General features: G+C 37.8%; 1 protein-coding gene across 2 annotated transcripts in view; it reads right to left on the reverse strand.

Annotated features, from left to right (window-relative positions):
• Positions 1-785: 785 nt before the first annotated feature.
• The window catches only part of PDS5A (PDS5 cohesin associated factor A), a 100,168-nt gene continuing 82,658 nt past the window's right edge, over positions 786-18,295 (reverse strand). For both annotated transcript variants that reach the window (XM_054582072.1, XM_054582071.1), the window contains exons 30-33: positions 17,753-17,898; positions 16,706-16,814; positions 8,543-8,895; positions 786-3,400 (exon numbers count right to left, since the gene is read on the reverse strand). In XM_054582072.1, the coding sequence (XP_054438047.1) occupies positions 3,397-3,400; positions 8,543-8,895; positions 16,706-16,814; positions 17,753-17,898 (612 nt within the window). In that variant the 3' untranslated portion in view covers positions 786-3,396. The remainder of the gene's footprint in view (positions 3,401-8,542; positions 8,896-16,705; positions 16,815-17,752; positions 17,899-18,295) is intronic.

Below are 18,295 nucleotides of genomic sequence, written 5' to 3' on the forward strand. Positions count from 1 at the left end.
CCTCCTGGCCCTTAGAAATGGGACCTCATACATGGTCCTGTTGTACTTCAAATTAAGATGCTGCGTGATAGTTATTACTCTTACGGGAGAGAACCACTGGAGCTCTGCTTTACAGGTTGAGGAGCTGTGTGGTTACAGGTGCTCACCTCTATTGTTCTACATGATTGCTGGCTTGTGGGAAACTTCTCACTTCTTGTAGGCAACGCCCTCACTCCTATCTAGGCTGGCTGCAAAGCTCCTTGTCAGGCTGCTGGAGACTTAAGTTTCCATTGGTTTCTACCGATAGTTTAATAGCAAAAGACAGGGAAGTCCTGAGACAATACAAGCAGCAAGGTGTGGAATGATAATCCCACTGAGGGTAAAATACGGAACCAGGGGTGCTAGATTCTCATCTGGTTCACCTGTTATTCCAGACACATGTATGTAATCTACTTGCTCTCCATAAAGTAGTTTTTAAACTATTATAAACATATTTAAAATTTAGGATAAAGAGATGTATCACATATAGTACACATAAAGGTCACTTTAAAAATTTGAGGTTGAAAAGCAACTTCTAAAGCTTCCCAGATGTTCATCTGCATGTATCATCTATGACGCCCTCCCTTCAGTCACCGTGAGCCTGGTCAGAGCAGTCAGCCAGGAGGTCTGAAGGTGGCATTTGACTCTTAGGAAGATATGCAGACTCCAGAATCTGAACAGAGAATAAACAGAGACGTTTTATCAGCTTGTGACGTACCAGGAGATACATGAATATTCAGGGCTCCACACTATTATATAATGCTGCATTTCTTGATTTTATTTGAAACAATGCATACTTTTAGCATTTTACGGTAGGATTTTACATGTGTCATTTACACAAATTACAAGGTTCTGCTTCAAGTCTTTAAAAAATTTTTAAAAATTCAGCCCATATGCAGCACAATAATATGCAAAACTACTTTACATTATACACACTTTTTATCAAAGGAGATACAAAATTCTGGCTTGTAGTTTTAGACAAATACAAGAAGCTTCAAACTAGACACAAAGGGTTAACATTAATTCTCAAATATAAGTCTGCACTTTGTGTTGTATTTCTCTGAGATGTAAATACCAAATTCCTAAGGGATTTTACCTTTTCCTTTTTCAAAGGAAAACCGACAAATTCCCCTTACACAAGTCCCTCCCCATCAGCTCGCTCTTCCTCTCATCCTCCTCTCCCTTCCCTTAGTGTCAGACACCTGCGTGATATTACAAAATCAGAGGCGGGCCGTTTACATCTATATTTGGACCCGATCCTTGCAGCTAACTCCTCTCCTGCGGAAATCTAAGCAGCCACAGCTGATGCAAATGGTTCTGCTACATTATGTGTGACAACACTAAGTCATTTAGTCAGCTGTGATGCTGAGTAATCAAACAAAAGGAGCGGAGAGAAAAGAGGTCCCCACCAGTGTGCTTTTCATTGGTGACAAATTCATGGCGTTAAGAATCAAGTTGTCTGAGGCTAAGAGAACTTTAAAATCTTTCTAAATAGAACATGTCCACTGATTGCTTGAGGGACTTCTCTGATGCTTATGCATAGATATTTTTTCAGCATGTTGGAGGCAATATCTTATACTTTACTTCTAAAGGGTTATAAAAAAGAGGCAATAAGGAAGAGCAGAGCTTGTTCTGCCCCTTTAGGATATTTTTCTATCACTGGTATCCATTGTTCCCTAACCATCATCTGATACCTAAATGTGTGTATATGCATATTTAAAAGAATTATCCATCTTTCACTCAGTCAATATACAGCCAACTCTTGATTATCTGAGAGGATGTAAGTGACATTCACTACCAGTAAATTTCACATTTCACATAATCCTCCTTTTCGGACAGTTTGTTTTACATCCCATGTAGACTACAGCCTATCAAGTCCAAGTTATAACGCAGACATTGTTTACGTCCTCTAATCCACGCTAGGTATGTGTAAAGAAACCGAGTGAACACGTTCAGCTAGGGCTTTGAGAAAAAGCTAGGGGCAGGCTACAACTCTGAGCGTGAGAAAGGACGCACTTTAAGTTTCTTCTGAATTACCTCTTACAATATGCCTTCGTTCTTTTAAGTTTATGACTACTGCAAAATTCAAAACCTGAGGCATAATCACTATTTTCTATAGATAATGGAGAGTTGACTGTAATCTTTTTTTTAATGACTTTAGCCCTTTCACATAAAAAAATTTCACAAGAAAACATGATAAAAAGATTAAAAAAGACTACCATATGACATCTAGAAGCATTTATTTTATGGAAAAAAACTTAAATATGATTATGTGTACACAAAAGTGCACACATTACCTATTCTGAACAACGCCAAGAAACAATATACTGATGCCAAAGTTGTCTTCTAAAATAAACATAAAAATGGAGCCCAGACTGCCAGACAAAAGCAACAGTTATTTCCCAATAGCACAATGCTGAAAATTGATAGCAATCCCTAAACACCTCCAACTTTCCTTACAAAGCTGCCAAAGTCCAACTATTTTAAAAAATTGATTTTTTTTACATCAATAAAAATCTGGTGACAAACATTATAAAACCAAATACTGGACAGTCTTTACTCCTTTAAAATTCCAAATATTCCAACATAATCACAGGAGTAAAAACCATTTTAAATGATATGCTTTATGAAACAACAATATGTACATTTATTGCAAATTATATTAAACTAAAATGGAGGGGAAATCAAAATATGAAGTGATATGAAATCAATAATAATTTTAATTATTTTCTCACTCTGATAAAAATCAGAAAGCAACATTTATAAAATTGCCACATCACTTTTCATAGCAGGGAACTGAAATCTGTACATCTCATTTTTGCAGAAAAGTAGGCAGGCAGAAAGAATTATACATAAAAGTTTCCAAAAGGAAAAACAAAGAAATATTTCATCTGATCTTATTTCTTCTAAAAAATTAATTCAGTAGACTTCTACTTTTTTCTTGTGGAACACGGGAACTCCTGGCTCTAAAATTGATAAATTTTCAGTGTCAGTGTAAGGACATCCTGTTACTTTCTTTAAAATGAAAACTGCAGCATGGAAATTAATGGTGGATTTATGCCTTTAAACTCCAGATATGCCGGAACTGGAACCAAGTGTTAAGCAATTTGCTTAATTATTGACTTTTCATAAGAAAAGTCTAGGGGGAGGGTAGAATAGAGTTGCTTTTAGCCTCTCTCTCGAGTTTCTGCTGTACACTTCCATCAGAGGGCCATGTGAAATTAAGTAATGGTTTCTCTCAGTTTCCAAGGCAGAAAGTGTGTGTTCTGAAGTCAACTTCATTTTCTGTTCAGGGATATTTTGAATCCAAGTTTTTGCAGAAGCTGGAGCCGCTTCTGTTTGGCCTTCATTTTCTCCCTTTGCAAATGAATTTTCTTTTTACCTTGGGGATAGGAGTAGAAGAAAGCAAAGTTAGAAAAGATGTAAACAGGAAAACAAACCAGAATTACTTCATTTCTGTAATTATTAGCTAAAATTTGAAAATATTTTTTTTCACCTGAGACTTGACTTGGTTTAAAGAATCTTCCTCTAAACAATATGCAAACAAAATGCCAATGAAGAAATTTTTATTTTCAACCATTAAGTGCCGCTATCCAATGCCCGATATGCTTACATCAATAAAATTAAAGCTATTTGAAATAACTGTCATTTTTTATTAATACTTTCAAAATATTATAGAAGAAAAATTACTGGATATTATGGCAAAATGAATTTAGAAGCAGCAAAATAAGTTTTGACTTCTGAACTGGGTAAACAAATACATTTTAGTATACTAAAATAACAAGGAGGAAAATTTAGCTTAATTCTGTTAAAAAGTTAGAGGAATCCCTCACTAGCAGAGAGGGAAATTCTGATCTCTGGAAGCATGAAGGAATGGGAGGCAGTCTTTTCTCTTCTCCCTGCACCTACTCCTTTTAGGGAGGGGGAAGAACCCATCTAACAGGTGAAGGAGTGAGGGGAGGAACTGAACACACCAGGCTTGGCCTCATCTAGATTCTGGTCTGCTTGTGGTTGTTCAATTTAAGGGCAAGGCATTAATAACCGCCTGGCCAATGTTACTCCACATTTTAAATCAGCTATATAGATCTCCTCAAGAATTTCAAACTTTGGAAAGAAAAATAAGGGAGTTGTTTACTTATATTCCCAAACCCCAACACTACATACACATATCATAAAAATAACAATGCTTTAATAAAGGGGGCTAGGTGATTAAGATTCTTACAAGAGATTATGAAATTAACTTGTTAAAATATACAAAACAAGTTTAATAATATGAAATCAAAGGATCCTCTGCAAGCTGCCTGCTGCACCTCCAGGAAGCTTTCCTTTACTAGCTCTGAGTCCTCAGTATCGTCCTGGCTGCTCTCACAGACTTTTAAACGGTCCAGCTCCCTGGAAGAATTTCCTGGACTTGATTCTATGTCCCAAAGTGAATCGCCATCACTTCCGAGCACTTGGCTTCTGAAAAATTTCATATTATTTTGATAAAAGTTCACTTGTTACTATAAGAATATTCATAGCAAACTGATATATGTTTGTTTAATACACAAGGATACACACTTAGGGGTTACTTTAAAAATATGAACCCATGTGATGTGAGAAAATTTTCTCAATATACAAATAAGCACATGATCAGGAAATTCTTTAAAAATTAAAAAAAAAATCCTCACCCAAGGATATTTTTTAATTTGCTTTTTTAGAGAGAGAGGAAGGGAGAGAAACATTGATTGGTTGCCTCCTCTACATGCCCTGACCGGGAATTGAACCCTCAACCCTTTGATTATGGGACAACGCTCCAACCAACTGAAACACACCAGCCAAGACAGGAAATTCTTTGCTTAAAAGAACAGAAATTCCAAGATTCTCGAACACTCCCGCACTAGGCCTGCTAAAACAAACACAGTAATCCAAAGGTGGGAAAACTGTAGTCTGCCATCCTATAGGTAATTTCTTTAAATGCACAGTTTCCCCAGAAATCCCAAGTTTAGGGACTGTTTCATTACTGGTGTGGAAGAATTTGGCCGTATGCATAAGCAAAATATCAAGAATCAGCAGACCTATAAAAACACATTTTAAATGCAAAACATTTGGAATTGTTTACCATTTGGATAACAGCTCAAAAACACAGAGGAAAAGCAAGTGAACTGAACAACTTAAGTGATGATCAATCTTTCACTCAAAACTTAGAAAGCCAACATTAATTGTCCAGTTCAGATACTGTTTCCTGACCATACTATACCAACAGCTGATTTTTATAAACTTATAGTGAATTCAAGGAATTTTCTCTTAAGAAGTAACAGTAGCAAATGCACCTCAAAATATAAATAAGGACACTTATTGGATACCCTCCCCCCATAAATAGCTAAGGGAATACATTTACTGCAAAAATCCAAAGGAATCTAAAAAGTTCTACAGTTAAGTCGACAAATTAAAATGCTCAGCATCAAATCCCCTATTAAGAAATAAAATCTACGCCAGTAAATTTTTGTACATACTATCCATGTTCTGGTGGAATAAAATATCCATCCTTGAGTCAGTAAGTAAATTACATAAGTAGGAATCATACTAAAAGTAATTTTTACGATTATGTTGCCAGTAAGAGCAATTCTAGAGGGTTTAGCCCTTGCTACACTGTTATAAGTGACGGCTGCAGCATTAAAATGGCTCTAGAGGCTGCCATTTATCAAGAGCTGTGTGTGACAGGGCTGAGAGATTAAATGGAGTAATAAAGCATCTAGATTGTGGTTGGCATATACTAGGGCCTCAAGAATGGTTTTCATTAATTTGATAATAAAATTGTAAAAATCATACAATATGATAATATAAATACCAAGTAATAAAACTGGGTGCGTTTTTCCAGAGGTTGGTGTCAGCATTAGGTATAGACTAGCTACTTTGAGGGGATCCTGTATTGAGACTGACAGGGGCACACGGAGAAGAGAAGATTAGGAGAGGCTCTCTGCAGATGTTACTTTACAGAGACAAATGTGACTGGGGCAGGAACGGACCATCTGGGAAGTGAAAACACTAAGGAAGTGAAAGGCGTGCAGAATGCCAGGTAGTGGTGGGGAAAGGAACGGCATTTGGAGTCAGAAAGCCAGGCCACTGAGAAACACAAGAGGATGGGCCCTACTTAACAAAGTCTTGCATTCAAGCTTAAAATCCAGGGTCAACCCCTTTAGTGTGGCCCTTCGGATCTGCCTGCACAGTGTGAGGCCCCGAGGCTATGCTTTGCACTGCTGGGCAAGAAGCGAGAAGATTCCGTCACCCTGGGCTCATCTCAGCTCAGAGGGGTAGTGTTTGATGGCTCTCAGGTCTGGCAACTCTATTTCTGCCTTTACTAATTAGCTGGTTGAAACTGTAATGATAACCTTAAGAGGAGGATTCAAAGTGTTATATTAATTCTATATTCAGAATTATTCAGTAATGTGGCTTTAATCTGTATCTGATCCTCACCAGGTCTCAGGAAAATATAGCTCAATCACAGCTAATACTGCAAATATGTTTAGAATTTTGTAGGAAGGTAGGAGCTACAGTTCCTCATGAAATAGAAACAAAGCTGGCACCTTCACAATTGTGACTATTCAACATTTTCTCAGGTTGAGGGACAGTTAAAACATCAGCTGAGTCACAAACAAGTAACTTTTGTTTCAGTGTGTCTGTCTATCCCATATTTGAAAAGCATCTTTTACATATTAAGAAGAAAAACAATAGAGTCTGAATGTTCAGTTTAAAAATGTTTCAAAATACTGCGTAATTTCGAGAAACCTAACGGTAGCCACCACTGTTAGTGTACGGAGGCAGTCAACAAGGGTTGTGGATTCAAAGTCCGGCTCTGGGTAGCACTGGCCAGATGACCTAAGAAAGCATTTGTTTTCAAGTCTAATCTTATCTCTGACATAGGGTTGTACTTGCTTCATAATGGTTGAGCTCCACGGAACCTGGCTCCACTATTTAAGCAAACGGACTAAAGCTACATGGACCTGCTATGCCTGCCTTTCCTTCTCCTTATCTAAGCTGGGATGATACTGCTTACCCACATAGAGATGTTTTAAGGATATTATAGGTTAACAAAAAGCTTAGGATTAAGCCTGGCTCTTAATAAGCACTATATTAGTGTTAGCTATTATTATTCTTACGTAGCAATTTTTTATTGCAATAAAATATACATGTAATAAAATTTACCATTTTAATCATTTTTAAGTATTCAGTCCAGTGGCATTAAGTACATTCACTGTTGGGCAGCCACGGCTACTTGTCTCTGGACCGTTTCGTCTTCCCAAACTGAAGCTCTGCAGCCACAAACACTGACCCCACCCACCCCCTCCTCCCGGGCCCTGGCCACCACCATGCTTCCTCCTGCCTCTGTGAATGCGACTTCTCTAGAGACTCATGTAAATGAAGTCATACAGTATTTGTCCTTTTCGGTCGGGCTGATTTCACTTTGTATATTATCCTTAAAACTTACACATGTTGTAGCATGTGTCAGAATTTCATTGTTTTATGCAGTAATGATAAAAATAATTCTTAGCCCTGGCTGGGTTGCTCAGTGGATTGAGTGCCGGCCTGCGAACCAAAGCATCGCAGTTGGATTCCCAGGCAGAGAAACACCCATTATTCAGATTAGGTTCGGGCCTGGATGTGCTGCCACTGAGATAGATACTGTAAAAGGTGGTCAGAGACACTGACATTTTAAGTGAGAAACTTTAAGAGCCTCAAAAGTCAGAATTTCATAACTGACAATTTTTAAAATGCACTTACGAACGTATGTGCCTCAGCGACACTGTGCTTTATGAAAAGACTGAAGCAGGGCGGTGGGGGTACCCTGAGACGGTAAGAGCTGGCGCTTTCCTAAAAGAAACGCAGGTGCTTACAATCTCCTTCAGGCGGGAGACGAGTTAGGTGCAAGTGTGCAAGGAAAAAGCAGGGGTTGTGGGGGTGGGCAGGGCTAAGTTCAAACTATAGGCCCAGTACGGGAAAAGCCAACTTCTAGATCTCCAACTGGGGCGCCACTGTCACATTGTGGAAAGTCTGAAATTCCAGCCCGAGAATGATTAAAGACGAGCTTGTGAGGTTGTTTCATTGGGGTGCATGGCGCTAAGCTGTTGACTTATATTAAAATTGACTCTAACAAAAGAAGGAGTAGAAATATACCTTGTTCATATGTCAAAACTACTAACTTCTCCATTCTGGGATTTCTGTATCCAAAAGGTAGCCACTTATTTTAAGTAAACCTCATACAAGTATGTGAAGGACACCAAAATTACTTTACTATCCTTGCTAATAAACAGATGTATCAAAATACCATATCCTAATTAAAATTTAACCAAAAGAAAAAGGAAACCTGCCTTCAAATCAATGTCCTGGAGGTTATAAAATCAAAAGAAATGCCATCATAAACTACTCAGGAAAACTGAGGGCAGTTTGCACTCCTAAATGCCTCAGTGTTTGGGGGTGGTAGACACATACTAAGCATAAAACAAAATACCTAAATTAAAAGTTCAGAAAGAATAATGTACATTACCTTTGTAAGTCAATTTGTCTCTCTGCTGGTGCTGCCTTTTTGGCTACATCTTGCAGTTTGGGTGCTTTGGCATTACCTGCTTCCAATCCCCCAGCGCTTTCCTGACTGACCGCTGCTCTCTTTCTTCCCTTGCTAAGAGGTTTACTCATATCATCATTTTTGGTTGCATTGCCCTGAGATTCAGACTTGGGTCGACGTCCTCTCCTGGGCTTTGAAGGGGCAGGTGGTCCTGATTCATCTACTTCCTCATCTGTTTTTTGTTGGATATTCTCTGCACCAGCTGCTGTTACTGTTCTCTTCTTTCCTCGGTCACTGCTGATGTTGCCCTGGGTAGCCTGATCAGAGTTAATCTCCTAAAAGAGCACAAAACAATTCTATAAACAGAAATTTTTAAATATCAATAATTCTGTACTAGAAATAAGTACTGTGAATGTATTTTAAAGGAGTTGAGATTCCAGGGTTTCTTGTTAGCTACTTGCAGCCAACGAGGAATGTGAACTCCTTGAGGGTAGGGATTTGAGCATGGTCTCTACCACAGTGCTTGACACATATAATGCACTCAATAAATGCTTATTAAAAATGCAGTTCGAATACATAAAATAGAGAAAATCACCCTGGCCGGCTGGCATTACAGCATTGTCCTGTCCACCAAAGGTTGTGTGCTCAATTCTCGATCAGGGCACACATCTAGGTTGTGGGTCTCATCTCCAGTTGGGGCACGTATGGGGGGCAACCAATCAATGTTTCTCTCTCACATCAATGTTTCTCTCTGTCCCTTCGTTTCTCTCTAAAATCCCGTATGTGACCTGACTGGGGATCAAACCCACAACCATTTAGTATATGGGACAACATTCAACCAACTGATCCACTCAGCTAGGGCTAACCTTCTACTTTTTTTCTTAATATTTTCTTTATTCTCCTTTTAGTTTAGCGTATATATTACATATATCTAAAATGTTCAGAATAATAGACACAATGGACTGTAGGAGGAACAACAGTTATCAGAATGAAAGTGACCTTTACACGAAGGACATTTAAGAACCAATTTGTAATTTTAATTGTTAAAACTTTAATTGATTCAAGGAAAACAAAAGAGCACTATCATCATCCAAAAATTAGGATATACCTTTTCAATTAATAAATTTCCCTCAGAAAATCTTTTCAGAATGACTAGGAAAAAAAATACTGTAGCGGATTCTGGTCAAGATGGCAGCATAAGTAACTGTGGTACTTGTATCCTCCCACAACCACATCGCAAATACTGGGTTGGCCAAAAAGTCTGTTTAGTTTTTTCCGTAAAATAAAAGACACATTTTTCATTTTTACCAGTAACTTTACTGATTTGGGTATTTCGAGTATGTGGGCTATCTCCCGCTGTTGGCTGCTAGTGGGCAGAGACCAGGGATGCTGCTAAACACCTTTCAATGCATAAGGCAGCCCGACAGCAAAGAATTATTTGGTCAAAATGTCAATAGTACCAAGAAACTTCGCAAACCACTTCTGACATGCCTGATTAGTCATAGCACCTTCTTCATATACTGCGTGTATGCTTTGCATTTCAGTTGCATTCTTACCTTTCTTGAAATAATAAAGCATAATATGCTGAAAGTGCTGCGTATTTTCTTCCATTTTCAATATTGAAGTAGCTGCACAAAAATTCACCAATTTTGATAATTTGTAAAAAAATGCACACTGATATGACAGCTGTCACAATACAATCTAACGAGATTGAAGTTAAAGACAACTAAGCACTTACTAGAGCCATTGAATGGAAAAACTAAATGAACTTTTTGGCCAACCCATACAAGTATAGAACCACCACCATTCAGAGCTGCCTGAAATCTAGCTGAACAGGAAGGCCTACAACTAAAGATACAAAGAAAAAGCCACATCAAGACTGTAGGAGGGGCAAAAATGCAGAATGGGCTGGTCCCACACCCACATGCAGCAGTTAAAAGTCAGGAGGTATACCTCGGCTGAGGCAATACCCCACCCCTCCCCGCCGAGGAATGAGGGGTCCCAGCCCAAAAACAAGGCCCCCAGCTCAGGGTTCCAATGCCGGGAAGATAAGTCCCCATAACTTATGGCTGTAAAAACCAGCAGGGATTTTGGCTGAGGGAAGCAGTGGGCTTCTTGAGTCCTAGGCATTTCTCTTAAAGGGCCTGCAGCACAAGAACTTACTTGGACTCACTTCCTCTGAGCTCCAGCACTGGGGAAGTAGCTCAAAAGGAACCAGGGACATACAGGGAGAAACTAAAGTACAGCATCAGGGTGAGAGCTGGAGGAGCAGCTTCCTCCCAAACAGAACTGCTGGCAGAAAACTTTGTTTCTTTCCTAAGCCCTCTGCCCACAGAACCCATATGCTCTGAATCTTCATTACCCAGCCTACTACTGTTTGCCCCATCCTGGTGATTCTCTGAGGCCCTGCCCTATCCAACTTTTAGATCCACCCAAGCTTTTTCCAGTGGCTTTTCCATATAATGACCTGTCTCGGCTCTTGCTTCAAATTCTCCTGAACTCTCTCAAACAAGCAGCACCTGGCCTTTGTATGCACTGTACCTCTTGCTATGCTGCCCTGGCCAGGTACTAGCAGCAGCAGGCCTTGGTTCACAGCCTGGCCTCACCTGGGCACCTCTAAATGCAGCACAAGTAGCGGTGAACTGCAGATTGCTTTGTAGCACGTGCCTAGTGGCCCCCGGCAGAGCACAGGTGGTGGCGGACCTTGGCCTGCATCCTGTGGGAGGCTCCAGAGACAACACACCACTGGACAGCTTCAGTCTGTGTCAAAGCACCACCTAAATGACATACTCAAGGGGTGGGCTCAGTGGGCACTAGAGCCCTGCTGAAGTCAGTCCTGATCCTTGGGGTGATCCTCTACATAGCTGATCCCCCATGGTGGTCACAGCCAGTCCTTATAGCTGATTGGCCTGGGGTTAAATAATGCCAGCTGACATGTCAACAACAGTTAAGGCTCAACAACAACAGGAGAGAGCACACAGCCCACATGGTAGGGAGGCGGGACGTCTGGAGCGCCCAGCTCCAGTGAACAGACAAGCTGTGCCACTGGACCCTATAGAACACTCGCTGTATTAGGCCACTCTACCAAGCCTGGGAAATGTAGCATCTCTACCTAATACACAGAAACAAACACAGAGAGGCTGCCAAAATTAGGAGACCAAAAAAAAAAAAAAAACCACAACACATCACAAATGAAAGGACAGAACAAAACTCCAGAAAAAGAACTAAACAAAATGGAGACAAACAATCTACTAGATGCAGAATTCAAAATGATGATTATAAGGATGCTCAATGAACTTAGGCGAAGAATAGGTGACCTTAGAACTTCAACGGCATAAAAAAGGACCAGTCAGAAATGAAGGATACACTAACTGAAATGAAGAATAATTTACAGGGAATCAACAGTAGATTATATGAAGCTGAGAATCAAGCAGTGATTTGTAATATAAGGAAGTAAAAAATACCCAATCAGAACAGCAAAAAGAAAAAAGAATCCAAAAACATGAGGATAGTATAAGGACCCTCTGGGACAACTTCAAGCACACCAACATTTGCATCATGCAGGTGTTGGAAGGAGAAGAGAGTGAGCAAGTTGAAAAACTATTTGAAAAAATAATGATAGAAAACTTCCCTAACCTGGTGGAGGAAATATACATACAAGAAAGCACAGAAAATCCCAAACAAGATGACTCCAAAGAGGCCCACACCAAGACATATCACAATTAAAATGCAAAAGGTTAAAGGCAAAGAGAGAATCTTTATTTAAAAAAGGTTTTATTTATTTTTAGAGAGAGGGGAAGGGAAGGAGAAAGAGAGGGAGAAACACTGATGTGAGAGAAAGAGACATTGATTGGTTGTCTCTACACCCAGCTGGGGATGTGGCCCACAACCCCTGACTGGGAATTAAAATGGTAACCTTTTGGTTCACAGGCCAGTGCTCAACCTACGAGCCACACCAACCCGCGTGCCAAAGAGAAAATCTTAAAAGCAACAAAGGAGCTCCCATAAGACTGTCAGCTGATTTCTCAACAGAAATTCTGAAGGCTAGAAGGGCCTGACAAGAAATATTCAAAGTGATGAAAAGCAAGGACCTACAACCAAGATTACCCAGCAAAGCTAGAATTTAGATTTTATTTATTTATTTTTTAGAGAGAGGGGAAGGGAGGGAGAAAGGAAGAGAAACATCGATCTGTGAGAGAAACACTGACTGGTTGGCTCTTGCCCACCCCCACCAACTGGGGATCTGGCCTGCAACGCAGGCATGTGCCTGGACTGGGAATCAAACTGACGACCATTCAGTTTGTAGAATGATGCCTGACCCACTAAGCCACACCAGTCAGGGCTGTTTAGAATAAATAGAAGGACAGGAAGAGCTTTCCAGACTAGAAAAAGCTAAAGGAGTTCATCATCACCATACTAATGTTACTTGATATGTTAAAGGGTCTTTAAGAAGAAGAAAAAAAAAAGATTAAAAATATGAACAATTAAATGGCAATAAATACATACCTATCAACAACTGAATCTAAACAAACAAACAAGCAGAACAAAAACAGACTCATAGATAGAGCATTTTAATGGTTGCTAGATGGGAGGTAGGGTTGGGGGTAGTGTGAAAAAGGTGAAGAGATTAAGAAGTACAAATTGGTAGCCACAAATAGTCATGGGGATATAAAGTACAGCATAAGAAATATAATCAATAATATTCTAATAAGTATGTATGATGTCAAATGGGTACAAGATTTATTGGGATGATCACTTAGTAAATTATATAATGTCTAATCACTCAGGTATACACCTGAAACTAATATAGTATTGTATGTAAACTGTAATTGAAAATAATAAAATGATATAAAAATATTATAAATCAAGTTTCAAGAAAATTTAGTTAAATGAAAATTCACAATAGAAGTAATTTAAATATGAAAATCCCTATATCATTGTTTCATTTTAGGGATTACTCTAATGTTAAACTGCGTTTTAAGAGAATGGGTAACATATGAAAAACAAGAGTAAGGTGGTCCTCATGAATTAAACTGTAAAACAATACACAATGGATCAGAGAACAGATATGCAAACTCACCCTGGAATGGAGATTTCTGGGCAGAACAAGATGGGTCAGTGAAACCACCAAGTATCATTAAATCTAAAGAGGAAGGATTTATTGAACAGAATGCCTATTAGGTGCGGTGGCTGCTGGGTACAGATTTGGGATCAAAATTGATAATGTTCTTATCCTCATGTAGATAGCATGGTATGTGATTAGTTTTTAAAAAAGCAAATAAGCATTTAAGTATAAATTACTCCAAGTGAGAAGACATTGAAGAACAGGGCATTCTGAAAAAAATCAGAGGAAATACCAATTTCTTTTGGGGAATTATTTAAACATAAAAGCAAGACTCATCACATAAAAAGTGAAGTATTCCAGACCGAAGTATTCCAGACAGAGGGAAGAGGCAGCATAAAAGGACCTGGAGAGGGAAAGAGCCTGGAAAATTTAAGATCTTGGACAGAAGGAGTCATGGGAGAGTGGTATAAGGTAAGGTAAGAGAGGAAGACATGGGCCAAATCATGAATGCCTTATAGAACATGTTAAGAAACTGAATTTTTTAAAGTGCTAATGAAAGTCATCGAAGACTTTAAACAGAAGACAAACATAATCCAAGTTACAGTTTTAAAAGATCAAATTGGCTGCTACATGGTTATTGGATTGAAGGGACCAAGAATGTTAGCAAGAAGGTAAAACTACTACAGCATCAGAAGTTCAGTCAAAAAAATAAAAAGATAATTTAAAAATAAGCAAATACGAACAAGCAAGTCACAGAAAAGCATGTCCAAGAGGTCAGCAAAAATACTGGTAATGAGAGAAATGAAAATTAAAACAATAGTAGGACATTAGTTTTGATACTTGAGACTAAAAGAATAAATCAGAACTGTAAAGCCTGTTGTTGATGGACATGTAGAGAGAAAATTACTCCCATACCCTGCTGGTAGAAATGTTAAGTGTTCCAATTTCCCATAAAAGCAATATGAAAGTATCTAAACTCTGTAATATTTACCCTTTGGCCCTGTAATCCCACTACTAGGAACTGAGGCCATAAAAATAAAACCACAAGTATATATTTTATGTCACATTGTTTGTAGTGGCAAAAAGGGGGAAAGGAAATATGTGTATTCACACATAAAATAATAAGTGAAAATAAGATGTGGAGAAAAAAACGAACACGCAGATGAGGCCATTTAACAGGGAAAAATGGGCTGCATTAAAAATTACACATGATAATATTTACACATTTTAAGATTATGTACATGTGCATATGTATAAAGAACTCATGGACAAGCTAAATGAACAGGAAATCGGTTGGTCAGTTACAGGTACCAAGAAGAAGATTCCTAAAGGATGACACTGACAGTATTACTTGCCTGAATCCACAGATGTTTTTGGTTCTTTTTTTAACCATCTCCCTTATGTATCATTCATATTAAAATCTGATTTCCCTCATAGAGAAAACGATAGGAGAGAATGTGCTGATTTGTAACATGCATATTCAGTTTGATGGATAATTTTCAAATACATAACTAAAATATTGGTTTATGCATCAGTCTCTGAGAAATTAGCTAGCAAGAAACATTTCCTTAGGTCTCTGTCTTCTTTTAGTTTACTAACAAGATAGTTTACTGAGCCTACAAGGCTGAGGACCAGACCCTAAAAAGAAATGACCATATCAACTTATGGGAGACCTGACAAAGAGACTATGAAGACTTTGCCAAAATACAGCCAACCTCTATCTCTTCAGCTACAGAGAATTTGTTAAAACATTCCTTTGTAGCGTGAAAAAGTTAAAGTAATGGTTTGGAACAATATACTATTATAGATCAATCAGACCATAACATTTTAGTCTTTCAGAATTTAGAATTTAAATGTCCAATTTATTGTAAATAAGAGTTTTACAGAAGAAGCTGGAATGATTATGGATAGGGAACTGTTTGACTAGATAAACACTTATATCCCTGTACCACCTTTTACTATGTATTATAAGTAATATTTCATTGAATGACTGTGGCAACATTCATTTTTGCATCTAAACTTGTTTATACAAGACTATTTAATTCTATACAAGGATACAACAATATCAAAATCTATCGATTTCTGAGTTCCAAGAATTTTGACAATGAGAGGTTTCTTGTTAGCTAAATTTACTGATCTATTGAATGTCATACAGCAAATGGAAAGATTTCGGATAATGAGAGACTGATCTAAAATATATCCTTGGGGGATACCAAATAAATTATATAAATGTCCAACTACTAAGCTGGACACCTGAAATTAATATATAATATTTTAAAATGTCGACAGTAAATGAAAAAAAAACACAAACCAAAACGTATCCTTATCTATTCAGTTTGAGTTCAGATAATAAATGTGCATAGAAAAAAGTTCAACTACTATGGGATAACTGTATAATCCTATAAATATATGGTGGGCAATACAAAGATAAATATGTCAAGAATATAATTCTGTGTGAAGAGAAATGACAGTGTCTTCATGCCATTCCTACTGAGGAATGTTATCAGTTTCATCCTACAGTTGAATAGAAGCTTGGAAGTCAAGCAATCTGCCCATGTAAACACACAGACAGCAAGCAGTAGAGCCAGGATTCAGAACTCAGGTTTGTCTGACGCTCCTACCAATGTCAGACCTCTTTCTGTCCTACTAAAAAATGGTTAAGAAAATTGGATGCCATAGTTAAAAGGTCAACAACAAAGAATGGAGCTATTAAAAAAAGCTCAAACACATTTAAAATGGTTAATTCATAAACTTTTAAAAATACAACAGAAGCAAAACAGTGCTGACTCTGGCAGAAGTCGGTAAACTTTTGACAGGAAGATCTCAAAAACTCAAATCCTCCTCTTTTAGGGGAGAAGTATTGTGGGTATACACCATTATGGGTGACTGCATAAACTCTTGTAAAATGAAGTGAGTAGATGTGGGCAGAATCATTTTTGGACACTAAAGATAGCAAGGGGTGCTATACACACATGTATAATATGTAGTATACATTAACCTTGGCTGTGGGTTTCTTAGCCCTACTATGAAATTTGTATTAGAACCTTCACAGGAGAAATCTATTAAATTTTGAAATTTACCTTATTCTTTACTGGGTCAATATTCTTTACAGGTGTGACAGAAATAATTCTCACAGGGTTCTCTTCATTTTCACTTACTCCAGTTTCTGCTGCCTCTGAACTTTGTTCCCTGTTGAGTAAAAATAAGCCAAAACTTCTTTATGTCACCACATGCACAGAAAGTTTGCTCTCTCACTATACCAATAAAGAAATAGAGGCTCAGGCTGGTTTAGAAGTAATGTTAGCAAGATTCAGATCAGTGGTTACAGGCCACTGGTTTATTCATATTGTGTTATTTAAAAATTTTTTTAAAAATTAATTTTCTTAGAGAGGGGAAGGGAGGGAGAATAAAAGGGAGAGAAACACTGATGTGTGAGTGAAACATTGGTCAGTTGCCTCTTGCACACCCCCAGCTGGGGACCTGGCCTGCAACTCAGGTATGTGCCCTGACTGGGAATTGAACTGGTAACCTTTCGGCTCACAGGCTGGCACTCCATACACTGGGCTCTATTGTGTTATTGATTTTCATTTGACCTTACTAATATAAAACAAATACGGCTACCTAAAACCATCTGAGAGAAAGATTAGTTGTCAAGAAACAAAATAACCCAACTATTCTAAGCCTATCTCTTAGGGGGTGAAAATATTCTAAAACAAAACAAAAATGCAAGACAGATTATAGTATAGTTGTCTCCAGTCTGTTCTTAATGCTTTGCATAGGTGGGGGCTGCATGAGGCCACAGGGGACGTGATTGAACCTCACCATCTCTGTAAACCACAGATTACACATTAATTTATTCTATATTTTGGGGTTCTACTGCTAAGATTGTATTTAAAACACCACCAATTGAGTCTATTCTTAAAATTTCATGGGCCAGAATAAAATTAGTTATATTATAAAAATTTAACTTTTCTACATATTTAGAATGCTGTAGTATACTCTCGATTTACATCATTATTTATACGAAAATCCAGCATGATTATTTTGTACCAAAACATTTCCTAAAGTCCATTTTTGTGATACTGAGTAGTGAGTTATAGCAAAAAAAAATTGGAGAAAAGAATTACCTTGATCGATTTCCGGTTGAAGGGTTCAGCTCTGAATTTACATTAATATTGCTTCCAGTCTCAGCTCCAGTGCTTCTAACATACGGTTTCCTTCCTGTTGCTGATAAAGGCTTGTTTACTGCACCTAGTACTCCAGTAGGTTTTGGCTAAAAATTATACATATGCCTGTTATTTTATACCTTACTGAAAGAATACATATAAATTTAGGCACATGTAAGAGACATTGGTTAGCTTAAGCCATGAAATTGTTATTTTCGAAAGTTAATCCTAAATTTGTTAAAAATGATAATTTTGTAAAACTGTGTTTATCTGAATACAATAATTTTACATCATAAGTATTACCTCTATTTACTAATAGCTAGGCAATATTTAATTATTCCTTATTACTCAATCAAAATAAAAGTGTCCCTCAAACACAGTGAATATAATAAATAAGACAAAATTTATTACAAATAAACTATTGAGTATATATATAGTAATAATTCAGACAGTGTTAATCAGAAATTAAATTTCCTTTATTCTTTCAGGTGTCATATTAGTATT

Source organism: Pteronotus mesoamericanus, unplaced genomic scaffold (assembly GCF_021234165.1).
Source record: "Pteronotus mesoamericanus isolate MK-2021 breed Mesoamerican mustached bat unplaced genomic scaffold, CSHL_Meso_final contig_68, whole genome shotgun sequence".
Taxonomy (NCBI): Eukaryota; Metazoa; Chordata; class Mammalia; order Chiroptera; family Mormoopidae; genus Pteronotus; species Pteronotus mesoamericanus.